Source organism: Ptiloglossa arizonensis, chromosome 6, assembly GCF_051014685.1.
Source record: "Ptiloglossa arizonensis isolate GNS036 chromosome 6, iyPtiAriz1_principal, whole genome shotgun sequence".
Classification (NCBI taxonomy): Eukaryota; Metazoa; Arthropoda; class Insecta; order Hymenoptera; family Colletidae; genus Ptiloglossa; species Ptiloglossa arizonensis.
Genome location: NC_135053.1, coordinates 26892093 through 26910706, shown reverse-complemented (window position 1 = coordinate 26910706; position 18614 = coordinate 26892093). Strand labels below are relative to the sequence as shown.

At 41.7% G+C, this 18614-nt stretch overlaps 3 protein-coding genes and 1 long non-coding RNA gene across 10 annotated transcripts; 3 read left to right on the top strand and 1 right to left on the bottom strand.

The window, feature by feature from the left end:
* Nucleotides 1-1495: 1495 nt before the first annotated feature.
* Fdh (alcohol dehydrogenase class-3 Fdh) lies at nt 1496-3655 on the top strand. Of its 2 annotated transcripts, none has more exons than XM_076314009.1 (7): nt 1496-1597; nt 1937-2180; nt 2257-2477; nt 2553-2769; nt 2840-2970; nt 3044-3318; nt 3568-3655. In XM_076314009.1, the coding sequence occupies exons 1-7, from the start codon at nt 1550-1552 to the stop codon at nt 3590-3592; spliced, it is 1161 nt and encodes a 386-aa protein (XP_076170124.1). In that variant the 5' UTR covers nt 1496-1549; the 3' UTR covers nt 3593-3655. The 2 variants fall into 2 exon arrangements, with proteins under 2 accessions (XP_076170124.1, XP_076170125.1); XM_076314010.1 differs by having other exon boundaries at nt 1566-1704.
* A 189-nt stretch (nt 3656-3844) lies between these two features.
* Nucleotides 3845-10812, bottom strand: Bma (SCY1-like protein bma). Of its 6 annotated transcripts, none has more exons than XM_076314004.1 (18): nt 10755-10812; nt 9179-9448; nt 8948-9082; nt 8635-8877; nt 8437-8557; nt 8277-8360; nt 8036-8181; nt 7741-7871; nt 7556-7670; nt 7351-7496; nt 7022-7175; nt 6696-6936; nt 6402-6570; nt 6120-6304; nt 6001-6057; nt 5618-5838; nt 5278-5537; nt 3845-5051 (listed from the first exon to the last, which is right to left on the bottom strand). In XM_076314004.1, the coding sequence occupies exons 2-17, from the start codon at nt 9329-9331 to the stop codon at nt 5292-5294; spliced, it is 2547 nt and encodes an 848-aa protein (XP_076170119.1). In that variant the 5' UTR covers nt 9332-9448; nt 10755-10812; the 3' UTR covers nt 3845-5051; nt 5278-5291. The 6 variants fall into 6 exon arrangements, with proteins under 6 accessions (XP_076170119.1, XP_076170118.1, XP_076170117.1 ...); XM_076314003.1 differs by lacking the exon at nt 10755-10812 and adding an exon at nt 10415-10605; XM_076314002.1 differs by lacking the exon at nt 10755-10812 and adding an exon at nt 10467-10597.
* A 1165-nt stretch (nt 10813-11977) lies between these two features.
* Nucleotides 11978-13056, top strand: LOC143148387 (uncharacterized). Its single transcript, XR_012992469.1, has 2 exons — nt 11978-12033; nt 12684-13056. It is a non-coding gene; the product is annotated as an uncharacterized LOC143148387 (long non-coding RNA).
* A 264-nt stretch (nt 13057-13320) lies between these two features.
* On the top strand, nt 13321-17466 carry LOC143148386 (DDB1- and CUL4-associated factor 11). Its single transcript, XM_076314689.1, has 10 exons — nt 13321-13548; nt 13917-14025; nt 14093-14339; nt 14415-14561; nt 14635-14816; nt 14878-14970; nt 15076-15322; nt 15412-15567; nt 15653-15759; nt 15852-17466. The coding sequence occupies exons 1-10, from the start codon at nt 13469-13471 to the stop codon at nt 16005-16007; spliced, it is 1524 nt and encodes a 507-aa protein (XP_076170804.1). The 5' UTR covers nt 13321-13468; the 3' UTR covers nt 16008-17466.
* The last annotated feature ends 1148 nt before the right edge of the window (nt 17467-18614 follow it).

Sequence of the window (18614 nt, the reverse complement as noted above, 5' to 3'; positions counted from 1 at the left end):
GGCGAATATCTCCTGTCTCTACATCTAGCGCTTCGCTGACGAATTATTTCCCGATAAACTTGAAGATTTTGCCGTAGATGGTGCCACCCATGCTTTTCTTGTTAATTAAATTCTCACACCATTAAATTAAATTTGAATCTTGCTTCTGCACAGAGTTGGAAATCAGAAGTTAATAGATGATGCGTATTGTTCTTGGTTTTGTAGAAAAATTTTTATTTTATTATCTACATCCAATACATGGGCTAACATATCCTGTCTCGGCATCTGTCGCTTCTCTGACGAATTATTTCCCGATAAACTTGAAGATTTTGCCGTAGATGGTGCCACCCATGCTTTTCTTGTTAATTAAATGTTCACACCATTAAATTATATTGGAATCTTGCTTCTGCACAGAGTTGGAAATCAGAAGTTAATAGATGATGCGTATTGTTCTTAGTTTTATAGAAAAATTTTTATTTTATTATCTACATCCGATACATGGGCTAATATAACCTGTCTCGGCATCTGGCGCTTCGCTGACGAATTATTTCCCGATAAAATTGACGATTTTGCTGTAGATGGTGCCACCCATGCTTTTCTTGTTAATTAAATTATCACACCATTAAATTAAATTTGAATCTTGCTTCTGCACAGAGTTGGAAATCAGAAGTTAATAGATGATGCGTATTGTTCTTAGGTTTATGGATAAATATTTATTTTATTATCTACATCCAATACATGGGCGAACATCTCCTGTTTCGACATCTAGTGCATCGCTGACGAATTATTTCCCGATAAACTTGAAGTTTTTGCCGTAGATGGGTCCACACATGCATTTCTTTTTAGTTAAATTTTCACCCCATTAAATTATATTTGAATTTTGCTTCTGCACAGAATTGGGTATCAGAAATTAATAGATGATGCGAATTGTTCTCAGTTTTATAGAAAAATTTTAATTTTATTATCTACATCCAGTACATGAGCTACCATGACCTGTCTCGACATCTAGCGTTTCGCTGACGAATTATTTCCCGATAAACTTGAAGATTTTGCCGTAGATGGTGCCAGTTGCACCTTTCGGTTTATTTAAATTTTGAACAAATTACTTTTGAATTTATGCTTCTGCATAGAGTGAAGAATGAAAAATTAATATGTATTATTATATAGACTCTGACTAGGTGATTTACCAGTTACTTCGAATGCCTTAAACTTATTTTTCAACAATTTAATGGCTTTCAAGTCATTTTTTTTCCAAGGATATTCTTAATAATTGTTTAAACTGTGGTCCTATGGACGGTTGTTAATAATTATGGTAAATAAACATCAAGATATTGCGAAAGCTGCGAACGCGGAAAATGTTATATCAAACTCGGAAGAATTATTGATTTAGTTAAAATCTATTTACCCTCTATTTTTAAATATAATATATTCTACGCATGATTTGCTAGCAGGTAAATCTAATCCGATCTTTATTCGATGCGTGCGCGCGTAAAAATCATATTCGTAGTTACTTACAGCGACCTCTAGTCGTCCTTTAGTCGTGAAATCTACAGAAGTTTGCAATTATCAAATGTCGATAGGGTTATCGCAATTATATCTTACTCATTTTCGAGAAAAAGTAACAGTCATAAGTCGCAATAGTGTTGATCATTTAGTTTGTTACACCCTTCTGGATCGCTAATTAATTAATTTGAATATTCAATCATGTCGGATACTGTTGGAAAAGTATTAGTCGCCTTAAGATTTTATTGATCAGGTTTTCATACTCTATCGATAGTAAATTGTTTCTTTTTGTTTTATCATTACATATATCATAACATTTCTCACAATAGTTTAGTATGTAGATAATAAGCCAATTATATTGAGATCGTCGATTTACCTTGTAAATTCTATCAAGAATTATATCAACGATGAATTACGTGTTTTAACGAGAGTGAACTAATTTTGTACATTTCAGGTAATTAAATGCAAAGCTGCAGTAGCATGGAACGAGAAACAGCCTCTGTCGCTCGAAGAGGTTGAAGTAGCACCGCCAAAGGCTCGTGAAGTAAGAATTAAAGTCGTTGCTGTTGCTTTGTGTCATACAGATGCTTATACTTTAAGTGGATTGGATCCAGAAGGAATCTTCCCGTGTATTCTTGGTCACGAAGGCAGTGGCGTAGTTGAAAGTATAGGAGAGGGAGTCGTTGAATTTCAACCTGGTATTATTATTTGTATTGATTGAGAATACATATATATGTTAGGTTTCAATAATTGAATTTTTTACCATGGCTGCAGGTGATCATGTAATCCCATTGTACATTCCTCAATGTGGGGATTGTAAATTCTGCCGGTCACCAAAAACAAATTTATGTAGCAAGATACGTGAAACTCAGGGGAAGGGTGTAATGCCCGATGGTACTTCTAGATTTACTTGCAAGGGTCAAACGATTGCCCATTTCATGGGTTGTTCTACTTTCTCAGAATATACAGTGGTGGCAGATATTTCACTCGCCAAGGTACATCATTGTACGTGTACGCATTGTGACAATTATAATGTATGCTGGTTGAAATACGTGCGTTTATGACTTCAGATCGATCCTATCGCCCCATTGGATAAGGTGTGTTTGTTGGGATGTGGAATACCTACCGGATACGGTGCTGCTCTCAATACTGCGAAAGTAGAATCAGGGAGCACGTGTGCTATATGGGGATTGGGTGCAGTCGGGTTAGCAGTTGCATTTGGTTGTAAAAAAGCTGGTGCTAAGCGCATTATTGGAATAGATGTCAACCCGAATAAATTCAAGCAGGGTAAGATAGATTGTACAATAAATACCGTTTTTGAGTCTTTTCCCAAAAATGCTATTTTTTTTTTCCGTAGCTGAAGCTTTCGGATGCAACGAATATATTAATCCCAAAGATTACAATAAACCGATACAAGAAGTTTTAATAGAGTTGACTGATGGTGGATTAGATTATACGTTTGAATGCGTTGGAAATGTAAACACTATGGTGAGTTTTAATGTTCTCTGGAAAGCACAGTTTTCTAAATTTTGAACTATTATGTATAATGTTTCATATTTAGAGAGCCGCGTTGGAATCCTGTCACAAAGGCTGGGGAACATCTATTATAGTAGGTGTAGCTGCAGCGGGTCAAGAAATCAGTACTCGCCCGTTCCAATTGGTAACGGGGCGCGTTTGGAAAGGAACCGCATTCGGCGGCTGGAAATCTAAGGAAAGTGTACCTAAATTGGTACAGGAATATATGTCCAAGGTACTGATTCTCGATGAATTCGTAACACACACTCTTCCATTTGAGAAGATAAATGAAGGATTTGACTTGTTGCATTCAGGAAACTGGTAAGTTTTTAACGAAACAATATCTATTCGATTGGTGCTTTGGAATTCTACCGATATTCGTGCGACTTTTTTGTACGAATATAAACTTGTTAATAATTTCGAAAAAATACATTGAAGTAAATGGAGTATATTTTGGTCGAATCGAGTATCTTTTGAAAAAATATTCATACGCACCGATCTAATACGATAATAGTAAGGGACATAAGATACTTGTGTCATATGTCAAAATCGAAATTTCTTCTGTTGCAGCTTACGAACAGTGCTCAAATATTAAAAACGACGATTAACTACTTTTTGTAATACATTTTTCAAATAAAGACAATATACTCTTTCGTAATATTTTAAATCGACACTTTGCGGATGGATTTCGACAAATAGACCACCGAGTATTTCTAACATTCTGGACGCTTACCAGCACATGGTAAATGTTTATGCGATCAATGGAGCAAGCAGCTCTAACTTTGGAAATATTCTTAATTTCATTTCATGTACTTTCTTGAAATAGAAAGTACAGGCAAACGTAGTATAGGTTCTGGTGGTTGGTTCTTTATTATATTTTTGAAAGGAATACACGAAATATACGAAGAATGGTGAAACGAGGTATTCTTGACAGAAAACCTATTGAGCACATTATTTATATATGCACACGCGAGTACAGATAATAACAACGACAGTGACTACTACTACGACGACGATGTGACGATGACGGTGACGATGACGATGACGATGACGATGACGATGACGATGACGATGACGATGACGATGACGATGACGATGACGATGACGATGACGATGACGATGACGATGACGATGACGATGACGATGACGATGACGATGACGATGACGATGACGATGACGATGACGATGACGATGACGATCACTACTACCACTACTACATAGTAATGTGTACGTGCAATCGACAGATGTAGAAAGGAGTAAAGAGACAAAGCATAAAGAATACTGTTCGATGGAAAGAGTAGTCCTGTACAGAAATTATCGTCTAGCAGGTAAGTATTAAAGAAACTGTTGTTCTCTGCAAGCTCGATATTGACGTTTTGAGAGAATGATTGTCGTTTTCTGTTGGTGCGATAGTTGCCGAACAGACCGGAAAGGAAAGTAAACGAGTAGAGACTCGCGAGCACCCGAAAAACTTTAATGATTGTCTACGATTGTCAAGGTTATTGAGATTTTTTACGCTTTAACTTTTCGAGCCGTATCCAGAGAAAATGAAATACATATTATCAAAATATTACAGCCGACGAACGCGTACTCGTCCCAACGAGTCGAAGAGTTAAACGTACACGTTAAACGAGATATTCACGCATACGATTGTGTACATTTGATATGTATACGTGCATACAGATGCACCGAGATACGTACTATGTAAACATTAAATTTGATATGATTGCCATTCTCGTTCGTTTGTTCCGTTTACATTCAAGGAAGAAAAATTTCTAGTACGACAATTGATGCGGAGTTGTGAAATCGTAAATCAATTAGGCTAAGAATAGACACAAAATACAATGTGTTACTTTCAGTACGATTGGGGTTAGGCCACTTTTGAACAACTCAAAAGTATTCGCGTATACGACGAGATACGTAATAGTTGTTTTTCCTTTTCTCGTATTAGGCTACATCAAAGAATTATTCTCGTTCGCTTTTTTTCGATTTCTTTCGTTTAGAGCCGAGTAGTCGTGGTTTTAGCGTTCAAATTGTTTATAGATGAGCCGGTACTGTAACGGAACAAAGAAAGCAACTAAATTACAAAATATGTAACTGTAAACGCATCGTGCTGATCGAGTGATCGATCACGAAGCAAAAATGTAGGTAAACAGAGGGGTGGAGGAGATACGAAAAGGGCTGGAGTTACGGTAGAAAAACTTAGCCGTAACGACTAGGGAATAAGGAAAAATCTAGCGACATTGGGTTACAGATGGATAAGCTAATGAGTATCCTTACGCTTTAACGAAGGGTCAGTGGGAAGGCTGTCCCGGTAGCTGGAGTAATGGAGAGAGTGTTGGTGGTGGTCCATTGAGGTTGAGGCAGATTGGGAGTTGTTGTTGTTGTTGTCTTACCATGCTGGAGCTAACCTGTTGCAGCAGCCCGGCACTCTGCTGAGAGGACATCGAGGAGATGGATGGACGCCTCGGGCTACGTATACTGTTCATACTCGAGCTGAGCAATGGGACGCTGCTACTGGTAATCGGCATTCCTCCACCCTATCAAACCCGTGCAAAGTTAAATTTGAAAACGATCTGCTTCCGACCTGTTATTAACCGGAGCAAAAAGTGTACGATACCGTGGCAGGCAATAAATTGATGTTCGATCCACGCCGGTCTTGAGAACCGGTACTCTGACGTCGAAACGGTAATACACCACCAGGTGTGCCACCCGGAGAGCTCGCACTCGACTGTGCTACGCGTATCTTCGGTGTCATTAGTGTATTGTCCGATAACCGTCTGTTCATAAAGGTATCCACCACTTTCAGGAAATTTCTGTCGTTCGAAGACGAGAACATGGCTAGTGCGAACGGTACAATAGGATCAACTACCGACCTCGATAAATAATCTGCTGCTATTGTTTTCACTACTACTACTACTACTACTACTACTACTACTACTACTACTACTACTACTACTACTATTATTATTACTATCTATGTAGAAAGAAAATCTCGCTTACTCGTCAAAAAATTTTTCTTCGCCATATTTTCGGCCGAAGCTGTCATCGATATCGAATCTAGAATGGAACGATTAGGAATTTGTAAATTGACATTGCACGACGTTTCTTAACGTTCTTACCGGTACTATTTTTCCTAGCCATATCTTCGGCAGATGAGGTTTTACGTTGTTCGATGAGCAGATTTGGTATATTAAATGGCGGTGCGTGCATATTGTCCGTGCTATATTGATGTCGCAAGCTCCGATGATGTCTCTCTAGACTCGGCAGCGACAAATTGTCCAACGTCAAATGGTTTCTTTGATTTCTGTTTGAAGAAGCAAAACACCCACGGTAAAGATAGAACGAGTCGCTCGATCGAGTTTGCGTAGAGTTTTTAACCAAAAATCAACTCTGGAGTTCACCTTTCGATGTGACTGAGCATATCTTGCAAAACTTTAAGAAGCAGCTCGAATTGCTCGAGATTCAGCGCAAGGTTGATAGTGTGAGGTAGTAAAGAGGGCATCGCCCGAGTTGCCATCCAATTTACCGAGAGCCCATACTTTTTGTTGGTTAACATTAATCTGTAAATTTCTATCCAAGTCGAATAAGAGTTCCGTTTCCGTGCGACGAATTGGTAAAAAAAGTCAAGAATACGAACCGAACGAAGCGAAGCGAAACCGATCGAACGAATGTTATACACACTATCGTATACTCACCTACTACCTGTACGACCATCTTTGGATCTTGAAGCTTTACATTAAACAACAACGGTAATATGCAGTCGATGATCTTTTGTTTTTCCAAACGGTTTAAAATATAGGGGATCACGTTCACAAGTATCCGAGAGTCTACCGAATTTTTCTCGAAGGCCTGAAGCAATTTGGGCAGTATGATATTTCGGACGGCTTCGTCGTCTATGTACTCGGTCACTTTCGACGCAGCTGTGAACGCCGCTGCCTGCGAACAAGAAAGTACCCATTCTTCGCTATCGTGTACAATATTTGAACCGTTGCGATTTCATTCTCTATGGCATCGTGCGTACCTGCACCTGAGTAATTGAACTTTCAAAGGACGTGTACAACATCGGGAGTATTTCCGTCCTCGCGTATTCCCGAGATGTCTTTTTCAGTATCAAGTGCAAATTTTCCAACAGCACGACCGTTTCTTGAATCGTTTTACGATTCGTGAAAAGTGACCTGTGGATACCATGTGTCCCGTCGCGGTGGCGGTGAAACAAAGATGAAAACGAGACACGAGCGACGAGAATCAAGGAAAGAGCAAACATACCGCGAGGTCGCGCAAACGTAGATACATAACCGTATTACGTTGTTTCTAGACGAGTTTCGAACTCTCGATTCCTACGCTACTTACCGCATCGATGGAAATATGATCTGATCGTATTCCTCTTGCGTACTGCTTTGCACGATGTAAAATACCGGTTGTAGTACGGCCAATTGAACTTCTTGCCCTTCCAATTCGCTTTGCAAATACGTCCAGATATGTTGGTACCAAAGTTTCTGAGGATCGAAAAATGCGATTCGCACGTGCACGCGTTACCGAGTATAACGAGATTTACCTTTGGCGTGTAAGGCAATATTTCCATGAGGGTCGTAGTGTAAAAATGGTTTTTCTGCGCTACGTTTTTCATCTTGCTCAAGTCGAGGAATTGGAGTGCGTGCACGGGCGGGTCTCTGGAAAAATTTGGGCGAATAATTTTACGCGATCTCGGATGTACCGGATAGGTATTTGTGTATCGCGTACTGAAAATATTTAAGCATCCATAAAACTTGCGCGGTCGGCCTTTGCTCTGGATCGGTGTGCAAGAGACAGCTTACGGCTCCTTGAAGCGGAAGTGGAATCAGGGGCAATATCGCGGTGACTTGTTCCACGAGCTGCGGTGCAACAGAACCAAAAATCCCCCTTTGGGACCACGATCACGATGAAACGTTGAAAAGCGAGAGAGAAAATGTGCAACGGTTGGAAAGAACTGTTCCCGACGAGAATTTCATTCCAAAGACCACGAAAACAAACCCCCGAACAAACAGTGATCACTCACGTTCTCCATTTGCTTGAGATACTCGGAACAATTGTGATTCGCTTGGATCAGTGGCCGTCCTTGATTGAAAATCGCGCATATAGTCATACCGAAGCTGTACATATCGCTGGCGGAACTTCCCAGTTTTTTTTGCTGCACCTCTGGAGCTACGATCACAACGTTTCATATAAAATGCCTGGTTCGAAAGAATTTGAAAATCATCCGATCATCGCTAGGATTTCGCGATGTCTTACGTTCCTACCTATGTAGTCGAGATTTGGCTGCGTCATTTTCGGCATACGATTGGTCCATGGCTGTAACGGTTTCGGTACCTCGTTCGCTTTTTCTACGAACGTGAAATGGAACGGGAGCGTTACGAGAAACCCTCGATGGAACAATAGTATTTAGGTAGACCGACTCACCGATAAATTCAAGGCCGGACAATTTCCAGGTGCCTCTCTTCGTGATTATAATACTCGCCGGGCAAACGTTTCTGTGAAGTGTTTTCAAGCGACCGTGAAGAAACATCAACGCCTCCGTGATCTAAAGTTACGGGAATCGAAAGAAAAGAGGAAGGTAGTCGGCCAGTAAGGATACGTATACGTGTGCATCCCTCTCACCTGCAGTAGCCCATATTTGATCTCGATGTCGAGTAGATTGTACTCTTTCGCGAAAACGGTACGATGATGATGATGATGATGATGATGACTCGCCGTCGAGGAAATTTGTTTCGTTACGTTGCTCGATGGCTGACCGGGACTGTTTGCTCGTTGCTCCTGATAGGCTAAAACGTTCGCGAGGCTTGCCAGAACCGGTTCCGAAGCGAAAGCCAGACTATCCGCGCACTCTTTGACTTCGGACGCCTGCGAACGAAGAGAGGAAAAGGTAACGATCAAGTTCGGTCTCGTAAGTCTGCTTCGTAAACAATCTCACCTGAAGTATTTTCGGATGAGAAAAATCTTCCATTCTTTGCGCTCCGTTTCGCAAAATTTCTGTTACAGTCTCCTTTCGTTTCGGTTTGTAAACCTTTTCGACCGATCTTTTGTCGAACAGAAATATCGAGACTTCCTAGAATCGATCCAACGAATCGGCCGTAAATACGCGAACGGTGAAACGCGGGTGACTGGGTTGTTCAAGAGTTGTCGCGAGTCGATGCGATCTTACCTTTCCGTCCGCTTTCGTGCGTCCATCGTATATACGCCAGGCGTTCTCGGGACCAGCTGTGGCCGATTGTTTGCCTACTTCGTAAAAGTGTTGAAGGGGATTCGAGAGGAAAACGCTCGGCATCGAGCGACTGCTCTTCGATTTGGCGAACATAACGAGAAAGCCTGAGAACGTTAATCGTCGGCGTTCATCGGGACTCCTTCGATCGTCTGTGCTGTTCGCTTGCTCGCTTCGTTCTGTCGCTAGTCTGCCGCTACTCGTCGGACGCACCTACCGAAACAGAACAACACTCCGCTTCAATTTTCGCGAAATCTTTTTCACGATCAAACTTTCTTCGATTTTTCATTCTTGTCTATGAACAATTTTCGATTCTTCCTTTTTTCCCCCTTTTTTTTTACCGATCCTCCGTTTCATTGCCTGCCTCGAACCTCGTCTCTTTTTCCCCTTTGATAGTTTTTCTTACCGATTCTCCGTCGTATCTGTATGCCGTGCGGTATCGCGTACGCGCAACCAACGGAAATAATTCGAACTTCGAATCGAGTCGTTGAAAAATCAGACCTGACAACGCGTTTCCAAAGATCGTCCGCTTCTTTATCGTTCTCGATTCGTCTTGTCATTTTTCGCGCAGTTCCGCAAAGTCGAGAAAAACGAGTTAGCGAACAGCCGCGTTAAAAAGTCCTAAAAAGCTAACGTATACAATGGCTCCGCTTGGTCGCGTTCAAATCGAATGCGCGCATGAAGAAAAACCCGAGCGTGAACATCGAAGCAGCTTGCCTGTCCGCGAAATCGTTCCAACTCTCTCTACACATTCGGATTTTTTCGAGAAAAGAAGATACCGAACGAACGGACGCGTATTGTCACCGTCACCGTCACCGTTATCGTCGAACGTTTCTGCGAATTAAATAGCGAATAGAAAATATTAGCTGTCGTTCAGCTTCGTTCACCGTCACTCGCGAACAAACCTAATGAACCTTTTATCGACAGCCGCATCGATGGAACACCCACGGCCAAGGAAGGAAACAGAAGCTACAGTCGATTACGGTTTAATCCATCCTGCGGCCAGGGAAACTCGATCGATTCGAGTTTAGTCCGAGTTACGAGAGCCCGACTCGAAAAGAGCACCAACTTCTAAATGAACAACGAATCGCAATAGTCCCGTAACCCGGATCGTTGCTTGTCGAATAACGCGAATCAATGGGATAAAAAAAAAAAAAATGAAAATCGTGCAACGTTTACCTGGTCCCGAACGAAGAAAAATCAAAGGAACTTAAATTCGAGAATCGTTCACCTGTTGCGGACGACGCCGCGAATCGTCCTGTACCTCGCATAAAAGCACTATAAGCAGCACGACAAACCGACAGAAGGGTAGTATGCGCGATGCGCAGTAGCTCGGAGCACGCGCGCGTCGCTCAGGATCGTGCGAGGAATCCAAAGGAACGGTCGAGCACGATTGACGCGCGATTACAGCAGCATCGATATAAATTGCGACACTGCTCTTGTCAACGTACTCCGCTTCCTCTCCTCCCTGATCTATCGAAGCCTTATTCGGGGCTCACGGAGCTACATTAATTCTTACCGTTTCAGGAGAATAGGACGCGCCACGCGCATCCCCATCTTACTCTTCCTTGACGAGCTTCTACTTGTCACGCGACTGAAACGCTAGATGGCGTAATTTAACCTTTGTGACAACTAATCGATCCAATGAACAAATTATTTTTTAATAAATACGCATCGTTAGTTTTCAATATATTTCCATCCTTGTTATCGACAATGACGTCATTATCAACGTACGAATCAACGTTGACACGTGAGCGAAAAACTTGCAACAAAGCAGCGGAACGACGCATGCGTATCGTTCGATCCCGGCTATGGCTTTGGCCACGGCCTCTGCTTCAGCTCCGGTTCCGCCGGTTCTGGCCAGGGTAAAAGCGTCTGCCTGAAAATTATTGGTCTGGGCTGCAGGTAGCTGTGGTTACGAGTCAGGGGATAGAGGTCCGGAGATCGGGGTTAGGGGATGGTGTTGTAGCCCCGACCAAAGGTAGGGAGAATCGACGAGGCAGTAGGGGTATACGAGTTACGTATCACGACTATGAGATGGAAAAACGAGAGAGAGAGAGAGAGAGAGAGAGGGGGGGGGGGAGACTGCAGATGGATATAGAAGACAGGGAATAGGGGATGAAAATAGATCGAGCTACTTCCTGGGTACATATACGTATATGCATGTACGCCCAATTTTTAGACGTTTGAAAAGCGATCAACGGACACTAATCGCAAATAATTCCTATCGTTGATTACTACCGCAGGAATCTATAGAAAATTATAACCACTTCGATGATATCGATTCGATCTTTCCAAACTAATTTACCGAACTTAGCCTCTTTCGTTATCGCTTGCAGTTCGATCGATATTACGAACAAAAAATACACGTGACTGAACGTTGACCGATCATAAATAGATCCTGCGCGTATCGATCTGCTAAAAAATCAAATTATCGATTATCGCGTTTACAACTGGTTAGCAAACAACCGTACGATGAATCGTTCGTTATGGAGTTTTGCTTAAATTGTGTTATCGCAATGTTTCCGAGACAAGCGAATGATTCGAGCATTTTCGATTGATGTTGAGCAAGAAACAGTTTTAATTTTCTACGTACCCACCCAGTAAAGACGTAAAAAAATGTAAGAGACGTGTCAAACGTTTAAAAACGACTGTTCTCGTTTTGCGAGTGACCTTGTCACTTGTCGTATTCACCCTGTCGAGGGATATTACGTTCACAACGTAACGTTAACGTTGAAAAATCTTGGTGTATTTACGTTTGTGACGTACAAAAAATGTTGACCTTCAAAGAGAGAGCAGTACGTACTTTGCGTTTTTGTACGCTATCGATTTTTTTGTGACATAGGCGGAATGGAACATTTACCTCGCTACACTATTTTTGTTTATTCTAACTCCGTGGTACAGGGACGACAGCGATCCTTATTACACGCGGAATCGAAATTTATTTATTCCTTTCAGAAGTTACTGTTACGTTCAATTACGTCTACATATACGCTTCTTCGTGAAAAGAAAAATTAAAGGAAGGGAAACTTGATTCGATACGTAAATATTTGCATACGACTGTTTAATTGTCGAATAGTATGTAGTAACCATTGTGTAGGAAATGTAGCATGTTGGATTATCAACGGGAAATGTGCCGTGAATGTTGTTCGAAAAGTCACCGCCAGATAGCAGACTGTTACAAATTGAGAAATAAAATTGAATACTTTTATCATAGTCCACCATCACGAGTAACGAAAACGACGGGTAATCTACTTTTCAGAAGGAATCGTATAATGTAGTCTCGGATCTTCGGAACAGCCGAGTCCAGATTCATATTGAACAATTTTATTCCATTTTCTTTTCTTTTTCTTGTATAATTGGTATTCATTGGCTCTAAATAATAGATCGCACTCTTTCCAAGGAAGTGCGATCCATTGAAAGACATAGGAATTTAAATTTTCATTAGGGAATGACTCAGCCCGCGCGCATATCTCATCGGTTCAGTCCGGGCTGTCGATCATCGAAATACAAGAAGGTCGATCATCGTTCACTTTCGATGCGGTACTTCATTGGATTACTTCGTCGGGCCGTACGTGCGGGGCTCCTGGCCTCGATCCGAGATAAAAGAAGTCTGGATACTTGTACAATAATCGCTACCCTCTCCGGTTGAATAGAAACAATTGGAACTGATTCGGGCGCATACAAACGGGAATTACCATATTTTTACGATGCAAATAAACGTCGCTTTACGTTTGCTTTTACACAATATTTTTCTTTCTATTTACCTGTCCATTCACGCTATGTACAAGTGAAATCGAATGCGTTTCAAATTAATTTGCCAAAGTTGTGATTTTAAGATTCAAAAACATCAATGAGTGCAGTCTGTACGCGCCATCCCCCCACCCTCCAATAGTGTACCACCGTCGCCGTTATCCTTTCTCACTCGCTCCAACCCGTTCTCTTTCTCTCTCACTGGACGTGTTTATTATAAACGCCGCGTTATCGCTACAATCGCAAGTTCAATCTGTTACAATTTTCTAGATGAGAACTTTTTACACGTGCCATAAGAGGAAGATTTACGTATCTTCGTTCAGTACCCTCTCCCCTCCGCGAATCAAGTTCTCTGGCGCACTCTTCGTTCCTGTCATATCGTCTGTTTCAACTGTCATAGACACTGCACTAACGCCATCAACCCTTGGACGTTTTCCTTGTTTGCTTTTAGACAGTAAATAAGATTCGTTTGTTCGCTGCATGGGAGGCATTAATTCGCGGACTATGGACATCGAACATGATCCAGGGCTTGCCGCTGTCTTACAGTATTTGATACGCAGGTTGGTTGAATGGTATTTCACTGGCGAAAAACTTAACATCGTTGTGGACCTTTCCTCCGATTGTGTATACATATGTGTACGCGTTAATAAAACGAGAGACAGAATGACGGAAGGAAAAAGAGAAAGAGACAAATTCTAACCTCTTTGCGAAATTTCTTCTCTTTCGTACGCTTCAATATGCACACACAATGATTTCGATTCTTAAAGCGAACGTTCGCACCGAGGCGATACCTCTTCGTTTTGGAGAAATTCTTGGATCTCTCCGATTCATTTTAGTCTTCTAAGCTCGTAGACCTTAACCTTCTCGATCTTTCTTTTCGACTACCACAAGAATCGAGAGTATAATGTTTTTCGTTTCAACATTCTAGCGGCCAACTACACATCATATCCTCGGATCATGATGACTCGGACGAAGAATATGCCGCGAATTCACAGCCGCCAAGAATCACATCTTTGCCAAACACATCCAGACTAGATGTTCGTTATTTATGAATACACGACACGATTGCTCGCGGACATAGTTTTACGTGGTGTGTTTTTTTAGAAAAGTGAGATAAGTTTCGCCACGAAACTAGCATCCGGATTTATAAGCAACATTGACAAACGTAACCTCTCGGTCACGTCGATGATTCAAAGAAGAGCCGTTGGTCCCAATTTTAGTACGGGAGAAAAGTGCAGAATAAGTGGTAGTTTTCTGCCGAATAAAATGCATCAAGTTGATAAATACAATTCGAAGGCATTTTGCGGCTCCTATTCCAAAGACGGAAGATTTTTCTTGACCGCCAGTCAAGGTGAGCGTCCCTGTAGCTCCGTTATTTATTCTTTGTATCTTTGGTACGCTCGTCTAACGTGTCTCCTTTTACCAGATAAACTACTGCGTCTTTATCAGACGTACAACGGAGATTTTGTAAATTTTAGAACAATTCCTGCACGAGATGTCGGTTGGAGTATTCTAGATACCGCGTTCAGTCCTGATGGCAATTATATTGTTTATTCGAGTTGGTCAGACTATTGTAAGTACGGTATGTCCTTGGAAATAGTGTATATCCGTTAATCTTGGATAGCATTGAATGGTCTCTTTTTCAGTGCATCTGTGCGCGATTTATAGGGAATCAGAGGTACAAGAATCATTACCATTGTGTCCAGAGGATCGAAGGTTTTGCGTATTTTCTCTTGTATTTTCTAGCGATGGACGAGAAATTCTGAGTGGAGCAAACGATGGTCATATGTATGTCTACGACAGAGAATGTCAACAACGTGCTTTCAGGGTTTGTAGATAATGTTTTGTGCGTTGATTTTATCTGGTGCTCATTGACCGCTAATTTGTAGATCGAAAGTCACGACAACGACGTAAATACAGTTGCTTTTGCCGACAATTCTTCTCAAATTTTGTATAGCGCTGGTGACGACGGTCTTTGCAAGGTACTATATAGTCTTTGTCGCGTACGCGCTTTGTACACCTTTGTTCTCTCTCTCTCTCTCTCTCTCTCTCTCTCACATTCCCTTGGTATTTCTTGGCTCGTTTAGGTCTGGGATAGGAGAACATTAAATGAAACTGATCCGCATCCGGTTGGAATGTTGGCTGGTCACATGGATGGCATAACATATATTGATCCACGCGGTGACGGTCGGTATCTCATCACCAACAGTAAAGATCAAACTATCAAACTATGGGATATGCGTGCATTTTCCGATCATAACGGAGAATTGAATACACGCAAGGCTGTTGCGAATCAAACTTGGGATTACAGGTGGCAACGAGTACCGAAACGACGTGAGTGGTTATCGAACAACGAACATTATTTTCTCGTGTACGTATTGTTTGGTAATTCGTGTATGTATCGTTCGTTTTTTTTATTACAGTCCACAAAGCGAGGAACATGTTAGAAGGCGACACTAGCATTATGACCTACCGTGGTCACTCTGTGCTACAATCTCTGATACGATGTCATTTTTCACCTTCCTTCATTACCGGTCAAAGGTACATATACACGGGATGCGCTGCTGGACGGGTAATAAGTAGGTTCTAATTGACATTGAAACGAACCATTCGTTGATCCGTTTAATCGAGGAAGCTTCCGTAATGTTCTCTGGTTAATTTCAGTATACGACGTTTTAACGGGTAGGATAGTTAGTACTTTGGTAGGACACAAAGGATGCGTACGCGACGTTAGTTGGCATCCGTTTCAGCAAGAGATCGTCTCCACGTCCGTAAGTATACGGACTCTAGATTTGAACGATTCCCGTTGCTTGTTGCATTTACACGATAAGACGCGCGAAACTGAAATCGTAAATCATTTTAGTGGGACGGTGCGATCGTCAGTTGGCGATATGCTGGGAAAACCGCTCTTGATAATTCCGATTCGGAAGAGGAAACCGATGTAGAATCACCACCGCGTACTTTAAGACGAAGCGAACGGATAGCTGCTCAAAGAGCGAAACATGCGGCAGCGTGTTGAGTTTTGTAATCGCCAACCGGGTAACTGGATGTTCTCGGGATTTCAGTCTTTTCGTTCCTGCGAGGAAGGAGTTAATGCTCAGCGCTTGTCGACAGGATATTTTTGTATCGGTGATTTTTACTCATCGACGTTCGAGAGACTAACTTTCTTCTACAAGACTGAGCTGTTATCAAACGTACGCGCCTCTACGGAATCGACATCGTGATACTCTGGTCGCCGCGACAATGTAGCGTGTGAACAGGACTCTCGGATCACAGAAAACAATGCGATAGCATAGCACCGATCGGACAAACAGTTTTCGCGAAATCGGACTTACACTTTCCCAATATCGAACGATGCCTTTTTTTTCCCCTCCCCTTTTCTATATTTCTCTGATTTCTTGTTTTCGTCATTTCTTCTGTGAGCACAGGACCGAAGCGAAAGAAAGTGCGAACAAACGAACGCGTATATCGAGTCATTGTGTCTCGTTATCCGTTTTAACGGGATAACCGGTCGATTGTCATGGTATTTTTCGTATGAAGCAAAGATCTCTACCTTTCCGAGCTCCTATTTTAAGAAAAGTCACGTAAAAGGGGCTGACAGTGTCGAGAAAGTTTCTTTTTTCTTTTTTAACCTTAAAGAGAATCCTCCGATGAACAAAAATACATATCATTTTAATCGTTGCAGTCTGTTACCCTAATTTTTTATTTAAACGAAGAAAAGTTACATCAACGTCCAAAGTGTGTTAATATTTCTACGATAGTGGACAGGAGTGCGGTATGGAGGGGGAGGAATCGGGGTGGTTTTCGCAACTAAGAGACTTTGTTTTCAAGTTGATTAGAAGTGAAAAGAATCGTACGATAAATTACAAATTGTGTGGTCTGTAAAGTACGTTTCAACATTGCGTACGAACTCCCAAATATGTACCTACACACAAATAACTTACAATATATACTAATAAATTGTTAGAAGATAACAATGCGATTTTCATGATTTACCGTGCATAACGAGATACAGACTCGGGCGACTCGAATATTTCAACAATTTCTCGCACGAGGACGATCGAGTATTGGAATGTTCGAATCGTCCAACAATAAAAATAGGAAACTGGTCGTTCGCGAAATCCATTCTAGGTGAATAAACGTTTCCAATTTATCCACCATTTATACCGTAGATACAAATCGCTTTTCAATGTTATTCAACTTCTTTGAGAAACTTATTAAATATCGGAAAAAATCGTTTCAATTGGTTCTCCGTTAGTCCGTCCACTGTTCAGCCTTTGTGTAATAAATGACGACGCAATCGGTGAAGGTTCTTAAGGAAACCGTAAAAAAGACACGAGCTCCCGTTCCTGTCCATTTACAGTCGGCAAATACGCGTATTGAGAAGCCAGAATAATGGCTGACTGTGCGCAACGAAGTGTACGGGGTTTCTTCATATCCGTGTCTCGGCACATAATTATATTTAGCTATGTTTCCATTCCGAACTAGTTCGTATTTCTTCCTTGTTTTCCCTTCCCCGTCTCTTTACAGATACTTTCTCGATTCGGTTCCTTTTCAAGGTAGAAACGGAAGATGTTGTAAAAAAAAGGTAAGAGGGGGTAGAGAAAAGAGCTTGAGAAAAATGTAAGAAGCGCATCGATGGACCGACGACCTTGGTAATCACGACTACGTTTCCTTTAAGGGAACGAAAACGGAAGTAAGATTGCGCGAACGTAATTATGTGCCTGGATCTAGAGTCCGATGGGCAAGAGAGGATCGTTATTGATATCGTTCGCAGTTCGCAAAAGAGTCGATACACGTATAAATATACGGAATACGTGTGACGCGATTTCAATATCGATCATTTGGAGCGTAAAATTGTACGTGTCCGTAAAGATGGTAAGTTATCGAAAACGAACACGCGGCCGTTGTACCGTTTTCACCTGTAATAATCACTTCGATCGATGAACGTAGCGCGATCGGCATTACGCGATTGAAATTCTTCTATATCTTCCCGCGCCTCTTATCCCTCTTGAAAACCTATCTTTGAACTCTTTCGTTCGTACCTACATATAGTATGTATGTATATCGTCGCAACGAGCTCGAGCGATATCGGTCAACACCGTGCGCGTCGTTAAGCGCGAGAGAGACAAAGAAATGGTACAACGAAAATATTCAATTCGGTCGGTTATTTTGAAACGTCGAATCGTTCTCCCGATCGAATAATCGGCATTGTTCGAGTGGCGTACACGATATCCCGAGTTACGACGAAGCGTTGGAAAATTGAAGAAATTAAACCCGCTCGAAGAAGAAGTTGCGTTTCTCCGGTAGAGGACGATTTCCGGTACTTTTTGGCAAAAATTAACGAATACTTGCGAAATACCTAACCGCTCCATATGCAGGCACAGAGTGGTCGTGACCCGTTTCGATCTATTCGTTCATCGCGTGTTTAGGAACTTGCCTACGACTTGGAAAAAATTTTGGAACAACGATAAGAAAGGTCTGCGTGACAAGATCGCGTGGTGGTAACGATACCGGTGGTAATGGCAAAGTAAAATACATTCATAAACGGAAGGTCCGTGAGTTCTTTTTCCCCTGGAGGTGACTCGACTATCCATGTCGCACAACTCGACTAATCGATGGAAGT

Coding starts and splice junctions, on each gene's coding strand:
- Bma (XM_076314004.1), bottom strand. CDS start 9,331: ATGTTCGCCAAATCGAAGAGCAGTCGCTCGATGCCGAGCGTTTTCCTC. Junction 8,558..8,634: donor TCAAATATGGGCTACTGCAG/GTGAGAGGGATG, acceptor CCGTAACTTTAG/ATCACGGAGGCGTTGATGTT. Junction 6,571..6,695: donor GATGGTCGTACAGGTAGTAG/GTGAGTATACGA, acceptor CGACTTGGATAG/AAATTTACAGATTAATGTTA.
- LOC143148386 (XM_076314689.1), top strand. CDS start 13,469: ATGGGAGGCATTAATTCGCGGACTATGGACATCGAACATGATCCAGGG. Junction 14,971..15,075: donor GTGACGACGGTCTTTGCAAG/GTACTATATAGT, acceptor TGGCTCGTTTAG/GTCTGGGATAGGAGAACATT. Junction 15,323..15,411: donor GCAACGAGTACCGAAACGAC/GTGAGTGGTTAT, acceptor TTTTTATTACAG/TCCACAAAGCGAGGAACATG.
- Fdh (XM_076314009.1), top strand. CDS start 1,550: ATGTCGATAGGGTTATCGCAATTATATCTTACTCATTTTCGAGAAAAA. Junction 1,598..1,936: donor TTACTCATTTTCGAGAAAAA/GTAACAGTCATA, acceptor TGTACATTTCAG/GTAATTAAATGCAAAGCTGC. Junction 2,770..2,839: donor CCCGAATAAATTCAAGCAGG/GTAAGATAGATT, acceptor TTTTTTCCGTAG/CTGAAGCTTTCGGATGCAAC.